This window comes from Meleagris gallopavo, chromosome 14 (genome assembly GCF_000146605.3).
Source record: "Meleagris gallopavo isolate NT-WF06-2002-E0010 breed Aviagen turkey brand Nicholas breeding stock chromosome 14, Turkey_5.1, whole genome shotgun sequence".
Lineage (NCBI taxonomy): Eukaryota > Metazoa > Chordata > Aves > Galliformes > Phasianidae > Meleagris > Meleagris gallopavo.
The window spans coordinates 15,019,015-15,037,216 of record NC_015024.2 but is presented as its reverse complement, the minus strand read 5'-3'; the positions used below and the strand labels follow the sequence as shown (position 1 = coordinate 15,037,216).

Here is an 18,202-nt window from a genome sequence, read left to right as displayed (position 1 = left end):
TGATGCGGGCCGTAAGGCAGCGGCTGCGTGGGAAAATGTTTGTTTGGGAAGTTCGGCGACAAAGGGAGAGCGGGCAGTGCGCTCGTAGCGTTGGGTGGGTTGGATTCAAAGATAAATAGACTGAAGCGGCAAACTCGTATGGTGTTTTTGGGAATGACTTATGAGTTTCTGTCAGTGACATTTCCCCCCGACGCGTTTTTCATCGAGCAGAGATTTATGATTAGAATAACAAGTCGTAGTGCTATAGAAAGGAAAGTTTTATTGAAGCAGATGAAAGTTCGCTGAAAGAGCAGCGCTGGGGTTTTCCCACAAAAGGTGTGAACGAGGTCTCTGTTCCAACCCGCGGCGAAAATGCTTCAGGTGGAGCACGGCACAAATTGCAACTTGATCAAACGCGAAGTTCTTCTGTAGCTGTGGCACAGTGCATTGGTTTCAGCCACATCCTGCTGGAACATCGCACTGGTGGGGCTGGTGGCACCAATGGGATGGGATGGAGGGGACACTGCTGCCTGGCTGCCTTCATGGTGTGGACACCATGTGCCCTCACACCTTGTGTTTCTAATACCTGGGAATCCCCGAGCCCTGCTGCACAGGTATGCTGTTCTCCCTGCTGGCGTTCAGCAGGAAGGCAGTGGTTTCCTTGCAGCATGTCTGTGCTGCGGGGTGGCTCCTTCTGCTCCCTGTGGTTTTGCTGTGTGTCTTAGCCCTTCTCCAAAGTGTCTCATTGAGCCTCACGCCTTGTTTCTTCAGAAAACAGAGGTCTGGGGCTTCCCCCAGCTGCTCCCTCTATGGGAAGAGACCGTCAGTGTTAATGTGATTACTTTATGGTTCTTTTGCATTTAAACAGAAAGAAAAGGACTTTGTCCACCTTCCTGAGGTCCTTACAAACATCGAGGGGTGACATTAAATGTGCTATTTGTGCAAGCAGATTCATCGCAGGCAAAATCCAAAAGTTGCAATGCATTGCTTGTAAAAGTGTGCATTTACTTGAAGGGCATCCTGAACATCTGTATTTGTGTGCTTGTTTTAACTGATGTTATGAATGTTATTGCTGAGTCTATGCCATAGCTGAAGATGCACAGAATTTGTAGTTTGCTGGAGTTGCATAACCTGGGGGAGAGATCAGTGCCACTTGGAGTGACGGTGCTGTGCCACTCTTTCCCAATTCTCCTATAGCTATTCCAATGGAAACAGCTGGAAAACCTCTATTTCCGTGAGAAGAAGTTTGCTGTGGAAGTGCACGATCCACGCAGGTGAGGCTGGAGGGGCACCCAGAGCCGTGGGAGGAATCTCTCCCAGTGTGGGCATTCGTTGTCCCTGCGAACTGATGGGTGGAAAGGGCTCTTGTGCTGATGTCAATGCAGAACTGTGTTTAATTTTGGCTTTGTGCTATGGAGCCAACTCCTGGGAGTTAGAGGGGAGGAAAGGGAGCCGCAGGTGGGGGGCGAGAAGGAAATCCAAGTTCTCAGGTCTCTAGCATGAAGCCTTGACTGATGAGGAAACAGGCTTTGGGGGCTTTAAACCCAGCAGGGCTGTCCTCAAGTTGCATTTCTTTTCACCTCTTCAGGATTTCAGTGTCGAGAAGGACCTTTGGTCAGAGCGGGCTGGTAGTGCAAACCTGGTATGCAAACACTTCCCTGATCAAATCCATCTGGGTAATGGCAATCAGTCAACACCAGTTCTACTTGGACAGAAAACAAAGCAAAGTAAGTTACACAGCATTTTGCTGTAGGCATAAGCTTCAACACCTCTCCCGCACGTCCTTCAGTGTATGTTGTTCCATGGATAAACTGCTCTCCGGAGAAAAAATACAAATAGTTTTCATCTGCTTTTTGAGCAGACTATCAGCTAAGGTATTGTTATAGGATCTATTTGAGCCTGCCTCCAATTAAGAGCTATGGAAATGTAATCACAGCAAAGGGAATTCCCACGTCTCAGTGTTTAATCTGCCTTTTTTTCTTTTGTCTCTTCTCATGTTCATTTTGAGAAGGGTGCAAATAGAGAAGGGATTTGGAGGCAGTTCAGGCTTTGGGGCCAGGTTGGAGGAGTGCTGGGGCAGTCCGCTCTTGTGCGAGGGTTTTTGGGGGATGAGGAGTGAAATGGCATCTTCCGTGACCTTGTGTTCTGAAATTAATTAGAAGTAACTTGATTTTATTTTCTAACTCCTTCAGGCAAAAATTCCTTCAGCCAGAAGTTTGGATGATATCGCCATGGATTTGACAGAGATGGGAACGCCAAAGGTTTCAAAACTAGTGACACTGGAGGCAAAAAATCAGCTTATTATGGCCAGCAATGGCAGCTTAATCTCATCAGGTAACACTCTGTGTAAACCAAAGCCTTGTATACAGCAGAGCTTGTGTATATAGGAAGGGACATTGAGTCCAGCTGACCATAAATACAACAAAACTGTGACAGCATGCATTAGTTTACATATGAGATGGTAACATCTGTTGTTATCATATGCTGTTTCCTCTCCTGCTATAACTAACAAAGAAATAAAAATATGCTGAAGGCAGATAAGCACCCGTGTAATCTTGATCCATAAGTAACTTGCCATCAGTTTACCAGTTAGTCTGTCCTTGGATGACTGCACGTCTCATCTAAGTTTGAGGGCAGTTTAATCCAAGCAGGTTTCAAGCACCTGCCCTAAGTGTTGAATGGACTTGAGCTTCCTCAAAAATCAGCAGAAAAGAGGTTTTCTCAAATAAAATTCGGCTCTGAAGTGGACTCTGGATGTCTCTGCCACCTATACTCTATAGGTCTGGGCAGATGGAAACCTGCCATGTCCCACCAGAGTGCCTGGAGCTGAAACCCAAGCAAGGATCATCAGTGTCTGTATCAAGGATCATAGATATCCATAATGCTAATCCTAATGTTCTGGATAGTGGGTTTTTCAGGTTGTATGCTTGGGGCTTACTTGCAGTTGTTGGGTGTTTGAAGGAGTGTGGATTTCCTTAGAGCCTGCATCCTGTATGGCACAGGGGCTGGATGTTTTGTCTCAAAGGTGATGCAGTGTAACTAGGACAGCCAGCTTTGAGGAGATCTCAGTTCACCTGCCTGTCGTAGGACAGAATGAAATGACTTTTACCTGCAAATTCTCTAATAAAACGAATGTATTTTTCAGGCTCTCAGGATTCAGAGGTCAGCGAAGAACAAAAGAAGGAGAAAATTATGGAGCTAAAGAAGAAAGAGAAACTCCTTCAGGAAAAACTACTCCAGAAAGTTGAGGAGCTGAAGAAAATCTGCCTGCGTGAGGCGGTGAGAGCTGCGCATGGGGGTGGAGGTGGGTGAGAGGCCTTCTTGCCCATTGGACCTTCACGTAGAGCCATCTCTGTTCCTCAGGAGCTGACGGGCAAGATGCCAAAGGAGTATCCTCTGAGTGCTGGAGAGGAACCTCCCCAGGTCAGAAGACGTGTCGGCACAGCCTTCAAGCTGGATGACAACCTGCTCCCTACTGAGGAGGTGAGTGCTGTGGCTTGTTTGCACAGCAGAGGTGGGGTGGTCAGACCGGTGGCCAAAGCTACTTCTAAACAATCCTGCTCTTCCCTGGTGATTTAAGATGAGACAGTTGCATGCCTGTGCTGAGGGGATTTTGACATGTGCTGCCCTTATTTCAGCCTTAAAGCTCTCTAACCTGAACCCTGGTTTGGCTGCATTACTTATATCTTAATGTGAATGTTGCTGCTAATTGGAAAAGAACAGATAGATGGTGCCATTTGGCAATGTGTGACTGTGAGTTTTCCTCCTCATGAGTACTGATTTGTTTCGTGCTGAGCTTGTGTTTGAACCCAGAGCATGACAGAGATGTGTTGTTCCCTTTGCAAAATCACCTGTCTGTGAGCATAGTTGGGTGAGAGATGACAGCAGGAGGAGATTTATTTCTGGCTTAATGCAAGTTCCACCTAAGCAGAAGCTCTCTCTATATTGCTCAAGAAGCTAATGTGAATTTTGCTGGCAGAGCCTGACTCAGGAGCTGTGCTAATTCAGGTGTATGTTGTTTCTGGACATGCATCATTCCCCCTCATTCCTTGAGAGATTTGTTATCTGGCTGTATCATCCAAGTAGCAGAAGATGTTGAGCATTTTGCATCCATCTTTCACCCCCAAACTCTCTGCCCTGGCTTCTATAGTACTGGCGTAACCTCTGTCTGCTGTAGCAAACTGCTTAAATGCAACTGAAACAAAGTCCTGCTGTCCAGATTTAATAATGTGCCACTTCGCACTTCTCTGCTTCTTTCATATGAACCTCTCACAATTGTTTACAAACAACTCATTAAATCTCCAGTCTCCTTGTTATGTAGGTATGGTGATGGAAATTGTTATTTTCTCTAATGTAGAGAATTCAAAGAGATGTTTTCAGGCTTTGCCTTGGAACAGGAGGTCTGTGAGCTGGCCATGTAACAGGTGGGGCTAACCTTGAACTCAGGTGTGCAATTTCAGCCACCCAGCCTTGAGAACCTCGGATCTTTCTTGAGAGATCTCATGATCTTAAGTCACAGACAGAGCATCCGAAGTTTTCCTGTGCTGAGATTCTCGTGTATAAGCTTTGGTGTTTCTGTGGTTTGTGCTCAAGATCTCACTTCGTTACCACAAAACCAGATTGTCTTTTGTGTAATCTCATCTGAATAACTCATCTCTTAAATTTGCAGGATCCCGCTTTGCAGGAATTGGAAAGCAATTTTATCATACAGCAGAAGCTGGTGGAAGCTGCAAAGAAACTTGCCAGCGAGCCGGACCTCTGCAAAAATGTGAAGAAGAAAAGAAAACAGGAGTATGCCGATGCTGTAAAAAAGCTTCAAGAGATAGAAAATTCCATAAATGAATACAGGATCAAGTGTGGCAAAAAGCCAACCCAAAAATCAACTCTTACTCTGCCAGGTAAACGAGAATTCTCCGTGTTTTGATGAAGACAGAAAACAAAGAAGTCATATTTGGCTCACTTATGTGTTTTGTTTACATCTCTATATGATTTTTATCTTCTGTGAGGCAGTTAAGTAAGAAAGCGAGATGCAATTGCTGCATCTGCTACAATAAGCACACAGCTCAGGGGCTGAGAGCAGATTAGCTCCTGTTCTGGCCGCAAGTGCAGACACGTAGCAGTGCCAGGTGCAGGCCAGCAGTGCTATAGATGGAAGGCTGGCAGGAGCATCGCTGCTGAAACTGGTGTGGTGTCCCAGTTTGTAGTGCACTGGATACAGGTGTATTGCTGAGCTGCCACACATGAGGTCTCTCTCCCTCTGTTTTTTGCAATGCTGCAGTTCTGGCATAACCAGACTGTGTGAGTTTTCCTGCCCTCGCTGTGCCTCGCTCTCACTGAGAGCTTGGTGTGGGTCCTCAGCCAGCACGCAATGCAGCAGTGCTGGGCTGTCCATCATCACAAGGCGATAATCCTGAGAGGGGATGATGAGTGCTCTTTAAATGTGGCCCATCTCGTTCCTGATTGACGGAGGTGAAGAAAACATCTGTTTTTCCAGCTATTGCTCACTGATCTGGGCACTAAGCGTGGGAGGTCCCGCATTACCTGGTGCTCATGACGTGCAGTGCCAGCAGAGTAAGCTGCTGAAAGACACCATCCATGCATACCTGCTGCTGTTTGTTGCATGGAGCTTTCTCTGCCATCGTGCAAACAAGGAACTTCAGAGTTGGACATGCAACTCCTTGGTCCTTAAACAAACACCATTTAGCCCATTGTTTTGCAGTATCTGATGCATGGCATCCTTGTTTGCCATCTGAGAAGAGGAGCACAGACAGAAAGGACTGGATTCCTCTGAGGGTCTGCCTTTTTGCGGGTGGGAGCAGCAGGCATTGCTCCAGCAGTAGCTTAGCTGTATTCCTTTCCAGCTCCCAACTCCTGCAGCACGGCACGTTTACTCCACCAGAAGCAGCTCTCTCTTGCTTCAATTTCAATACCTGATTTTATGTGCAAGCTTTTTGCTGTCACTGATGGTATTCTGGGCTCAAGGTGCAGGGATGTGTGAAGCTCAGCAGTGATGTCTCTTGTAGCTATAAAGTTTGGGACTGGCTTGGAAATGACGCATTGAATGGCAACACTGATTTATTGAATCACACCATAGCTGTTTCCATCCCAGGCCTCCAGGGATGGGAGGTGAAGGACACACGGGGCTATCTCCTGCTCTCCACGTTCTCCTCTCCCTTTTCTTTGCTTTCTTTGTCCCCTCAGAGAGTTTCTTCCCCTTTGTAGGGAATTGCACAGGTTTGGGATTTGAATTCAGAGCTCCTGCGTGTGATTGAAATCAGCAAAAATTTCCTCCTGAGTTCTTACGAATTGAATTGAAGCAGAATTTGCACACAAATCAACATAATGCCAAATTTCAAAAGGTGTTTAGGACCTACCAAGTAGGATTTCGGATGTACCTGAGGAGATTAGATGTTAGCAGCCAAGATCTACTTGTCTGTGTAGGCTCCTGCCTCCTATAGAAGCACCAGAACACCATGTGAGATCTCTTAAGAGTTGAATGGAAAACACCTTTCTGAATCTTGGCCTGATTCCCACCACAGCTGAAAAAATCTGCTTTGATAATGATGTAGGTAGCTTGCAGAACTGCAGTGGAAACAAGTAGGTCCTGAGAGGAAAGCAGAGCAGGACTGTCTTTGGGCTGCTGAAGTCTGAAATGTTTTGGTTGCAGCTTTATAGGTATGAACAGACTCTCGAGCTTTAGAAAATAAACTCCATGTGATATTCTGAAATTAATGTTGAGTGTTCTTAAAGTGCTTGTTTTCATTCACAGATGACATAATCCCATCTGAGAGCAGCTCTCTCTCTGATACAACAACCTATGATGACGGTACGTTGATTATCCTTTTCTTCCTTCTGCCTGTTCGGAGATACTCACTGACTTAACTCCCTTTAGGCTGCTATTTTATTGTCTTCCAATGACAAATTGCAGCAGAGGAAAAAAGAGCTTAGTCAGGAGTCGGTGATCATAATGAGTAACTTATTGAAAGGTTCTGCTCCGTGGGCTGATTTGAGTCATCTTCAGGGAAGGAATCTGGTTGTACGGTGATCAGCTGCTGTGAATTTCCAGCAGATGCTTTGTCCCTGGGACCTGACCAGAGGCAGATGAGTAGCTGGAGGAGGTGGGAGCTGGGAGGAATTGCCCAGCCCTTCTGTCCTCACAGCTACTAAAACTCACTAAAAGTGGAAGAGTCAGAGGCAGCAGTGATCTGTTTACGTTTCAGCGTTACCTAGTGAGCTGCATCTTGCATGGGTTTGGTGTTTGCTCAGCTTACTCATTTCACGCACACACCCACAGACACACATTCACACCCTGTTCCACAAGGTGGAAAGGACTTGGCTTGCCTCTCCCTTTGCTGGATAATCATCATCTCGGGACAAACATTATCTAAATTATTACTCACTTTTCAGTTCGGGCCTGATTCTGATCTTGCTTGTCCCAGTTTTAGACTCGTACAAGCCATCTGACACTATAAAAAGGAGTTACACCTGGTTCCTGCTTGCAGAAGTAGAGCTGAGGTTTCGGTTTGGGAACATGTTCTCTGTGATACTTGTCCTACATTTACCTGTGTTAGCTGTAGTTTCCTTTTGGTTCTAATGGGATTTTGCCGGATTTTGCCGTAAGCAAAGTGAGAACAAGGATCTAGCCAACATCTTCACAACTGCCTTCAGCCAAATTTGTCTGTCAGTGCTCATTCAGTCGCTTTTGAAGTCAGTTCCTTTCAGGTTGTAGTTAAACTAATCCTTAAAATGTCATTTTCAAGTGAAGTGCTGAATGGTGAGGGAGAGTAACTGGCTTTGGTGCAGCTGAGCGTGCCAGCTCTGCTCTGGGAGGGAGAGAGATGCAGAACAGGCACTTGCCCAAAGAGCTCCCACTTGGTGGTCCTGCACAGTGCTGAGCAGGAACCTCAGCAGCAGTCAGGGCTGTGAAACCTGCATGAACCTCCACAATGTCCTGCCAGGAAAGCATGGCGCAGGCAGCTGTGCTGCAGCCTCCTGGAGTCACAGCTCCTGTCCTCGTCTCCATGGCACAAAGCTTCTGCTCAGTGGCTGCAGATTTCCACAAAGGGCAAAAATAGCATGGATTTTGCTTAACTAAACACATATTTCTTTCCAACAGGCAGTGAATCCCTCAGTGTGCCAGCACAACGAACCAGCTCTGCACAGCTTTCCCCAAGGCTGCTTCCACCGAAGTCTCTCGGGCTGGAGAGAGTTCATCTCAGAAAGTCATCCATGAACGAGCAGCTCTTGGAATCACGACATTCCAGGTACTGCACATCTCAGCTCTTCTAGGCAGGAGAGCTCAGTCCTGTCTGTGTCAGATTTGTTATTATGGACTCTCAGAGCTGCTGCTGCTTCCACGCTTCCCTTGTGGTTTAAGAGTTTGGTGATAAGCATTAAATTTGCTGCTTAGTAATACACGTGTATACAGGTAGTCATCAGGGTCTGTGAAACTGCAGGGGAGTGTTGTTTTTGTGAGTCAGGTGACAAATGCAGTGGGAAGGGTTGTGCTTAAGGAATTGCCCACTATTACTTTCACTCTCTGTCTCTATTTTTGTGGTTTGTTTTCAGTGTTAAACAACTTGTTTTTTTCTGGTGACTGTAATTGCTTCAGATAACACCAAACCATACCATCTCTCCTGATCCTATCAGTATTTCAGCAGGTACATTGTTACAACACAAAGAATTCACCTGAGACTTGAGAAGCAGTTTGTCTAAAAATAGGAGAATTGCTGGGATGTAAGCCACATGCTGCCAGCATCAGTGCCAGCTGCAGCAGGTGGCTCAGGTTCCAATATGGATTTATAGGATTTGGGCACTTGTGTGCAGGGGGAACAGCATGGAGCACACAGAAGCAGTAGCTGAGTTGTGGGATTATTCTGCGTGAGTCTGATCTGATGCTGGTTGTTCTTAGTATAAGGATTCCCACTGATCTCAATGTTTTTTGGACTGCGTCTTTTATGAAGCATTCAGATGATTTTTCTCCCTTCCCTTTAAGCCAGGGTGCACACAGTCTCGGTCTGTGTGACTTGCATTGTGTTTAACCTAATTGGAACTCTGTATTCTTTGCTGCAGGGACCCACTTTCCACTCACAGCAGTCCTTACCGCACCCTGGAACGAGCAGCCCCGTCCCATGGAGGAAGAAGCATGCCTACAACACCTGTGCTCACACGCAATGCCTACAGTAGCAGCCACTTACAGTAAGGGGCCAGACTGTCTGAATGCCTCATCTGGATATTTGGGGCACTGGGTTGCTATCAGCCACCATCTGCTGGCACAGCGCTGCACCAGCTTTGTGACATGCATGTGAGAGCATTTGCAGCAGCACAGATAGCAGCGTGCACTGCTGCACAAGTGGGAGTCTGTCTGCAAATAGGGGTGAGATGGAAGCTATGTGCTTATAGATATCATCTGTGGACTCACGTCCTCTGGGCCTCCTGAAAAATAAGAGACCCAGTGGAGAAGAGAGATCCAAATTACTGCCCTTACTGTGAGAAGGAGAGATGCTATAAATATTAAAAGCTGGTAAAGCTCATGGTTTATTTAGCTGAGGTAACACAGCTGCAGGAAACCCACCTTCCTATGCTCCCATCTTTGCTCAGCTGCTTGGCTAGATGTTACATACTCTAGATGTTGCATACTTTGACTGTGAGCTCCCTCCTGTAAGTCACTGCAAAACGAGAGGTTGTGAGCTTTGCTGCCTCTGTCACTCTCGTAGGTTACCTTGCTCACCATAACTTTTATCTGAAAGATCTGCTGCTGCTGCAGCAAATGGAAAATTCAACCAAGCCAAATTCTATGTAAAAAGGAAATACTGGTTTGATTTTGTGCTTTGGTTGGGGAGGAAGCATGCCTGATTTGTCCACATGTGCTCTCTCCAGCTCTCTGCCTGCGTGCCTGCATTTAACCAACCTACGTCTGTATTGTTGCAGGCCAGATGTTTCCCCACACCACTGCAGGCAGCGCAGTGGCAGCCTGGAGTCCCAGACCCACCTCCTGGCTGAGGTTCCCACTGAGAAGACGGCCTTCTCCCTCACAAAGTCCCAGAGGAGCAGCAGCACTGAGATCCTCGATGATGGATCATCCTACACCAGCCAGTCGAGCACCGAATATTATTGCGTGACACCTACACCCAAACCGTATTACACTACTCAGACACTTGACAACAGGACCAGGGGTCGAAGACGGTCAAAGAAACAGCACATCTCTGCTGCAGGTTCAGGAAGCATGCCAAATCTTGCCCAAAAGGATGTCCGGAATGGTGTCTACCACAAAAGCCAGGAGCAGCCTTCCTCCAGCTACTATATTTCTGGATATTCCCCATACACCGAATCTGATGTTTATTACAATGGTGGATACGTTTATGAGAGCGATACAGAGGGGCAGTACAGTGTCAATCCTTCGTATCGCTCATCGGCACATTACGGATACGACCGTTACAGGGAATTCAGGTCTTACAATGAGGATGAAGTGGACAGAGTACCGCACAACCCATACGCAACTCTACGGCTTCCGAGGAAGCAAGTTGCTAAAACGGAGCATATAACCAAAAACATTCACAAGGCCTTAGTAGCAGAGCATCTCCGTGGTTGGTACCAGCGTGCCTCCAGTCAAAAGGAACAGGGTCATTGCCTGCAGGCAGGCTTTGAGTCTGACAGAGGGTCTCAAAGGAGTTTGGGCTTTGCTGGTCTGCAGGTGCCGTGCTCTCCCAGCAGTCGGGTGTCGTCTTTCTCATCGGGTAATGTCTCGTTGGTTTGATGCTAAGTGTTCTTCACATCCCTTCTGTTCATCACATTCATCCCTTGTAATGAATGATATAAGCAGGGCCGAAAGGTAGATAAGGAACTCAACAGGATTTTTGTCCCTTTTGTTCTGTGCTTGGGAAGAATATTACTTGCTTGTTGCCTTCTCTGGGTGGAACTTTTACTCTTTGTAAGCACAATAACCTAAAAAAGCACAGAGAGCCACATGTAGACATTCCTGCCTGAAACCAAGTAGAAGCAGTGCACCCACCTGTGTGCCGTACACATGCAGCTGCTGTGTCACTGTCCAAAATACAGTGCAGTCAGCACCACTGAACAGTCTTTAATAAAGAGAGATTCCCTCACTTGGAATATTGCCCACGCAGTTTTGCTCCCCGTGGTGCTTGTATATAGACAGTATTTTGTTTGTGTCCCACAAAAACCCGTAGAGATCAGTAATGAGAACTGTATAATTTCTCTCATCTCCCTGGGCTGCAGAAAGATCTAATTAGCTGTACCATTTTTTATTCTTAATTCCAGCATCTTCTGCAAACACTTCTGGGAACTGGCGGAACCCACTTGCACTGGGACTTTCAGATTATGATACGTTATCTCATTCCTCTTTTGCCAGCTGTTATGGAAACACTTATGGCAACCTCCCTTTGCAGAGCAGGTGAGTAAAAAGTTGAGATTTTCTGCCCCTCCTGCACTTTATAGGCTACCAAAACATCTGAAGCAAGCAGCTTGGTTTCAGAGGGCTGGGATGAGGAGTGGTTATAGAATTGCCTTTTAAGAAGGTACCTTCTTGTTGGTATAGACAGCCTAACTGTTCCAGCACCCTTAAGGGAACGGGGATCATCCAGGCATGGGGAAGGATGAGCTTCCCAGCTGATGCAGCCAAAGCCTCGCACTCCCTGCAGTGCAGCAGTGGAGCTGGGCACAGCACCCTTCTCACCTCCCTTCATCCACACACCTGCGTGCTGCTGCTGCAAGGCAACACCGCCGTCGCTCAGCCCATTAATAAACCAAGCGCCTCTTGCTTGGCAGAGCTCAGCCGCCGACCTCGGCACGACTTGCTGCTGCTTGCAGCCTCCCTGGGTGCAGGGGCTTTCCCGAGGACTGCAAGGAGCCCAGGAACCCACTGGGGCGTTGCAGAAATGCATGCAGTACTCTTGCTTCTCCTGCTTTGTGGTTTTGCTCTGCCCCGGTGCTTGAACGCCAGCCGTCACCGGGGAGAACAGCAGCTGCCTGTCCCAGAAGTGGCACACGTGCTGCCATGTCTCGGTGCCCCCGTGCTAAGCACAGCCAGCTGTAGTGTAAGTACTGCGCATGTGTGTGCCCTGCACCAGGGGGTTGTGCTTTGTGCTTGTGCCAGGCTGCCTCGCAGGCAAGGTCCGCCTTGTTCATCTGTTTAGGAAGAAGCTAAAGAGTAAGGAAAGGTGCAGAGGCTTTTGCTGGGTCCTGTTTGCTAAGCTGAATGCCTTGTTGTTTTTATTGCAGTGATTTAAGAGATCTATAACAGTAGTGTTTAAGAGTGCTGTTGGTACTAATTACTTAACTTTCCATAATTGAGCTTTGAAATCTGTGTGTTTTGGCAGCTTTTTCTGAGTGTTTTTTTTTTCCTATTAATTTTTCACATTCTCAATCATTTGGCCAATCATTAATCCGTGGGTTTGGTTTTTTTTTTTATTTCAATGTGATTATGGCAAACGAGCAATCAATACGTTCCGTACTCCTGACAACTTTGAGCAGCAGTGATCCTGTTGCACACACAGCTAGCACAAAGCCTGGGGTTTGCATTTGGATCCAAATGTTGCCAGAGTGCACTCACAGCATCCACAGCTCCTTCCAGCCTATGGGGCTATCGTGTGCTCGTGCCCATGGCACCGAGGCAGTGGGCGTTTGGGGCTCTGGGGAGGATGGGAGCTCCTGCTTATCCCTGGTGTTTTATCTCTTACAGAGTGTACCCAGAGCCAAGCCAACTGGGTGGTGATGAGGAGAACCAGTTGGAGGAAGACTTGCACAACAGCGAGCAGAGGTTGTTCTGGCATGAGGATTCCAAGCCTGGGACACTCGTGTAGGCCGCCCACAGCCCTGCATTCGTACCCTTGCGTGCCTTGCACAAAATGCTGTTACTCCGAAGGAGATCTCGGGTGCACCTTCCAGACCGATGTCGCCGGGAATGATGAAACTCAGCATTCAGAGGGATTGTAGCAAAATGACAAAGTCTTACCAGGAACGGCGTTTCTTTCTGAATCCACATCGCCTCCAAGAGCAAGGGCAAGCCACAACTGAATCTATGACAAGATGCAGCACTTGGTTGGAGTATTTATGTTCAGCGAGCACTTTTGTGGAAAGGTTGGAAGGTGTTGAAAGCAAACCTCAGAAAAAATAAATGTGAAAAGGAAACATGGAAAAAGCAGGAATTCTAGGAGCACAGTTCTGATGTCCAGAAGAAGAACAAATGGGAATTTCTTCCGCCGTGGCTTGTGAGAACCTGGAAGGACTTTCATAAGCTGATGAAGGATTGATTCTGTGTGTGTGAATGAGACAAAGGGTGATTTGATCAGTATTGGAACATTACTTGAAGGAAGGCTGGATTTTTTTGTTGTTGTTACAGAGGTTTGAATGAATTTATCTGTTTTTGGGGTGTTGTTAAGAGTGATTGTTAGCACCGCAAAGGAGTTCTGGGAAGAAAAGAATGAGCTGTCACAATATGTCACCTAAAACTCCGGGTTGTGGGTTTGGGAAGCAGAGGAGTCTGTTCCTCCCCGTGATGAAGCGTCACAAACAACCTCACTGTCTGACCTCTCTGTGGTACAACCTCGCCGTCTGGAGGCAGGCAGACCCCATCATTGCTGGGTGGCAGCTCCGCATTGCTCTGCCATAGCAAATCAAGGATGGAAATGGGGAGCTCTGCCTGGCACAGGAGCAACGTGACGTGACGTAACGGCCAGTATTGTAGGGTGGATGCCAACACAGCCAGCGCAGTGGGTGCCTTACAACGAGGGGCATTAGCATTGCACCGCGCTCACCTGCACTGCCTGCTGTGCTGCGGAGTCACCAAGTGACAGAACAGCATTTTCACAAAACCACGTGTCTAGGAAAGAGTGGGACTGCAGTCTTGGTCTGAGAGAGGGATAAACCTACCTCATATCATCCACCTGTAGGAACAAGTTAGCATGGGTTCACTTGCGTGATTGATGACTCATCTGCATACTGTAAAATCTCTCTCGTGTCTCAGCTGTGTGTGCTTCAGGATCCCATACGATGGTGCTCTTCTTTCTTTTATACAAAGGATTAGTAACTCCCTGTTCATATTGTGAATAGAAAGGTTTCTGATACACTTTTTTGACGTTTTTTACCAATATTCCAGAGCATGTAATATATACAGAAAGACACACTTGTTAAGCTGGTACTTAGTCGTTTGTATTAGAGTCGCAATTGGGAATTAAACGAACAAAAAAAAAACCCAACAAAATAAAAAATAACTTATTTCCTTGGTTTTACATATTTGTATAGCCTTCTAGAAATACGAAAGCTCTTTTTTGCTTATTCTTTTACTACTCACGGATTTTTAGACCTATTATTTTGTATAGGTCAATAAACTGCAAAGTGTGCTACCAAAACCTCTTTGATATTTCTCCTGTTTCTCTTTGAGGTGTCTCTGCTTGAGTGCTTGGGAGAGTGCAGTATGTGGTATATCCAGGTTTAGGAGTACAAAAGTGAGTCAGCCTGCTCTGATACCCCATGTTATCCTATTGTTGCATTTCTCATGGTAGTTCTGGAACCTCTTCTGTTGGCAAACTTGGCTCACTAAGGGCGTGCTTGCAGCAGGCAGCTGCATGGCTTGGGGTCCATTGCCCCATGCATAACAAATGCTGTCCCTGCACTCTGGCAGTTCATCAGTACTCATAAAGGGTTTTCATTTAAAAAAAGGACAAGATCTCCCCATTTCAAGCATTGTTTACGTTCCTTTATTTCAATGCTGTAGCCATTAAATTTTGTGTGGGCTTTTCCCTTCCTGTGCCCTTCCCTTTCCCCTTCCTGTTCCTAGCCTGACGTGCCCATGTTGGCACAGGGCTGGCACCCAGCTGCTGCCGTTGTTTGGCTGAGATCAGGGTGGTTTGGGGTGACTTGGGGTGATGTGTTGAGAACATGGGAAATGCAGGTGGCTTCAAGTGGAGTCCATCCACCGTCCATGGAGCATGAAACCTCCGGGGCTGGATTTCAACAACTGAACCCCTCGTGGGGGGACAAGCCAGAGGGCACAGGGCTTTCTGACCAGCAGGCAGCCGGGTTTTGCTGCCTGCACCCCTTTAGGCTTCCCAGACTTCCCAGCCTGCTGACCATGCTGCCTAGGTGCACGGCCGTTGTGGCACCAGGTCCGCATAGCACACCTGAAAAGGTAACGATGATGCGGTTTATAACTGTTACCTGTTACTAATACTGTTGTATTAGTTCAAATGCGGAACTCAAACGACCCGGGCTTTGTTAGACGTGCTGCCTCAGCTGGTTTTCCGCAGGGTGAGCAGGGACACCTAGCGACCAACCAGTGCCGCTGAGGAGAGGAGCCTTCCCACCCCCGAGGTCCTTAGGAATTGGTGTTTGCTGCCATCCAGAGCAAAGCCAGGACACGAACAGCGTGACGCACCGAGGTGAAAGGCTCGCGGACACCGTGATGGTCTCGGGCTCGTTCTGTGCTGGGGGGGAAACTCCACGTCCTAAGGGATGTCCTTATCTAGCTGCAAACAGAAATTTCCTGGAGTGGCTTTCAGATTGTTTTGGGCACTCTTTGCAGCTATTTGAGGTAAGAACAATGGGGAAAAAAAGAGTCTTGCTTTATTCTGTAAATGTACAAAGGCATAAACAGTTCCATGTGCTCGTTCACGGTGCTCTGGTGCTGGCATAAGGCAGAGGCTGTAACCTGGATGCAGCCCAACTTGTCCCATTTCATGCAGCTTTCATTGGAAACAATTTAACGTTTGCTTCAGTGTAAGTAGGGTAAGTGCAGATGGGGATGCTGCCAGTTTCACCAAGTGGTGGGATGATGGGCTTCATCCTGGCACAGTAAATGCAGCCAGGGTGTGGATGGGGCTGTGCCTGGCTTCCATCTGCATTTTCAGGCACAAGCCCAGCTGAGCTTTCCAAAACCACTCTCCATATCTCCAGCTTTACTGTGACACCAGTGGATGCAAGTGGTGACATCCCAGTGCACTGCTCCAGCCAAACCTTCACTTTTCAGCTGTTGGATGTGGATTTGGGACCACCTGGGTCATGTCCCAGGGCTTCCCATTGGAAGCCATTATCTCCAAGCCCCAATGCTGAAAGTAAAGCTGATGTGACATTCCCTGCTTGGAAGAAGGGATGGTGTAAGCAGTGGTTGGTGCTGGTAGCGCAGGGGGACATGGAGACAGTAGGGTCCTTGTCAGAGTGGTGAAACCTTAGCCAAGGAGAAACTCCTCGTCCTCCATCAAGCTTCATCATCCGTGTCCCTTAGCAAGCCCTTGACTTCTGAGTGATGTCTCCCAGGGCTCAGCAGCATGCGTAAGTCTCAGTTTCTAGTTCATGGTTAGGGTGCCATCAACGAGCCACAGGCAGAGAAGGGTTTGCAGCCAGCAGGGGCTCAGCTGGAGTAACTCAAGAAGCAGCCTCCCACCTGTTCCTGGCCAGAGGTTAGGGCAGGACATGTGCAGAACCCATCACGTAGCCCCAGCAGCACTTCCCCTGGGCACGTTTTGGTGGCAGGGTGATACAGAGCGCGAGGCTGCAATAGGTTTGTTTGCCATGAAATGCAGATACACCCCTGTGTTTGAAGCAAAGGGTGACATTGCTAGCCAGAAGGACTACAGGTTCTGATATCTGATCTGCTGGCTCATTGATTCTTTTCATTGTCTGGTTTGTGTTGAATTCAGCAGTTCAGCTTGTAGAGATCACTCATTTGGAAGGTTATGATGATGGTGTTACTCTTCCAAGAGCCCTTTGTGCTTTGTTATCACAATTTTGATCAGACAGCACTGACTGATTGGAGGTAGATTATACATTTGGCAAAGAAGGCAGAAGATATTGTAAAACTTAATTTTATCTGCTTGTTGTAGGGTGGGGCTTTTGTCGTTCTTGAGGATCTGCCACACAAAGGTGGACAGGATGTGAGATGTGATAGCATTGCCAGTGGTGCAGAGCACATCACCTGCTCGGGACCAACAGCTGGCATGGACCTGTGCTTGCTGCCCAAGGAGATTGGGTAGGTTATTGTCAAATGGTTTCAAACAGCTGAAATGGTTCAGGAAGCAGCAACTGATGATTTCATCATCCCCAGTGCGAGCTGGTGTTGGACGTGATGGCAATTCCTTGGATGTCACTGTGGGGTGCTGGGGCCCTGCTTGGCGCTGAAATTTGCCGTTTTTATTTCCTGGCATGGCCCAGCTCCCCCTGCAGTCCTCTTTCCCTCTGCTCACAATCTCATTTTTGTTTCCCTGCAATAAGGATCATGGATGATGGCACTGGTGCTGTCTTATGGCACAACGAGGACTTGGTTCAGCTGCTCTCAGCCTTATCTGAAAGTGGAAAGTGCAAAATAAATGCATAAGAAATCTTTCTGGTTCTGTCTTGGGACAGATTGTGGCAACCAAACCTCTCCACATCAGGTCCCTGTCCCTCTGCTTTGCCCCAGAGCTCCACTTCACAGCTCCCCCTCAAGCACTTAGGGCATATGCCTCAAAAGCCAGACATCACTGCTGTATTTAAGCAGCAAACTCAATCTGATCATACAGCTGTAACCATTTGGAGGTGTGCGGGGTGTTTTTTTCTCCCTGGTGACTTTCCCACAGGGTTTCTCTCCACGATTGCTCTCGTTACTCAGCGGTTGTTATTGTTCAGGTCCCCATCATCTGACCCGTTATAATCCCCATATTGCATTACAGGGATTGCTGCACATTCTTGGTGTATGCCTCTGTTGGTCAATTTTAGACTGCCCCATCGAGCTTACGAGTTTCTTAAAAGCAATGCATGGTTATGTTACACAGGCACATTCTCTGACTGTTTTCCACTTAATGCCTTGGCACTGGGAAATGGCATGCATCAGTAGCAAAGGGAAATAAATATGTGGGTTTTATTAGCAAAAAAATGACAGCCAGCATTATAGAAATTCCTCTCAAGTATTTGGCATCAGCGTGTGTGCCTTAAATACAGAACAAATTTAAGGCACTTGAAGCATGGCTTGATGGCCTGCTTAGTGTCAAGTTATGACACAGGAGTCAACTCCTCTCAATAGTTAAAAACTTGTCAACTCTTTTGCTTTTGAGACAGATAGGCTGGAAGCCTCGAAGAATGTGCACAAAAGAGAAAAGCCATTTATATAGAACCACCCTACACTGGAATCTAAGATTCATGCAAGAATCCATCCACGTATAACTGTTTGTCTTAGGAACAGTAAGCAAGAACTATGTTCATTAAAAGTGCACTCTTTTTTTTTTTTTTTTTT

General features: G+C 47.2%; 1 protein-coding gene across 6 annotated transcripts in view; it reads left to right on the top strand.

Annotated features, from left to right (window-relative positions):
* Nucleotides 1-14,190, top strand: part of FRMD4B (FERM domain containing 4B) — a 106,552-nt gene extending 92,362 nt beyond the window's left edge. For 5 of the 6 annotated variants that reach the window (XM_019620212.2, XM_019620211.2, XM_010718713.2 and 2 more), the window contains 13 exons: nt 1,177-1,253; nt 1,568-1,706; nt 2,172-2,313; nt 3,125-3,258; nt 3,343-3,462; nt 4,649-4,877; nt 6,749-6,805; nt 8,096-8,243; nt 9,052-9,177; nt 9,910-10,715; nt 11,260-11,392; nt 11,767-12,035; nt 12,680-12,810. In XM_019620212.2, coding sequence (XP_019475757.1) covers nt 1,177-1,253; nt 1,568-1,706; nt 2,172-2,313; nt 3,125-3,258; nt 3,343-3,462; nt 4,649-4,877; nt 6,749-6,805; nt 8,096-8,243; nt 9,052-9,177; nt 9,910-10,715; nt 11,260-11,392; nt 11,767-12,034 — 2,379 coding nt within the window. In that variant the 3' untranslated portion in view covers nt 12,035; nt 12,680-12,810. Of the gene's footprint in view, nt 1-1,176; nt 1,254-1,567; nt 1,707-2,171; nt 2,314-3,124; nt 3,259-3,342; nt 3,463-4,648; nt 4,878-6,748; nt 6,806-8,095; nt 8,244-9,051; nt 9,178-9,909; nt 10,716-11,259; nt 11,393-11,766; nt 12,036-12,679 lie in introns of all 6 variants that reach the window. The other variant, XM_003210179.3, reaches the window with a different exon arrangement.
* The last annotated feature ends 4,012 nt before the right edge of the window (nt 14,191-18,202 follow it).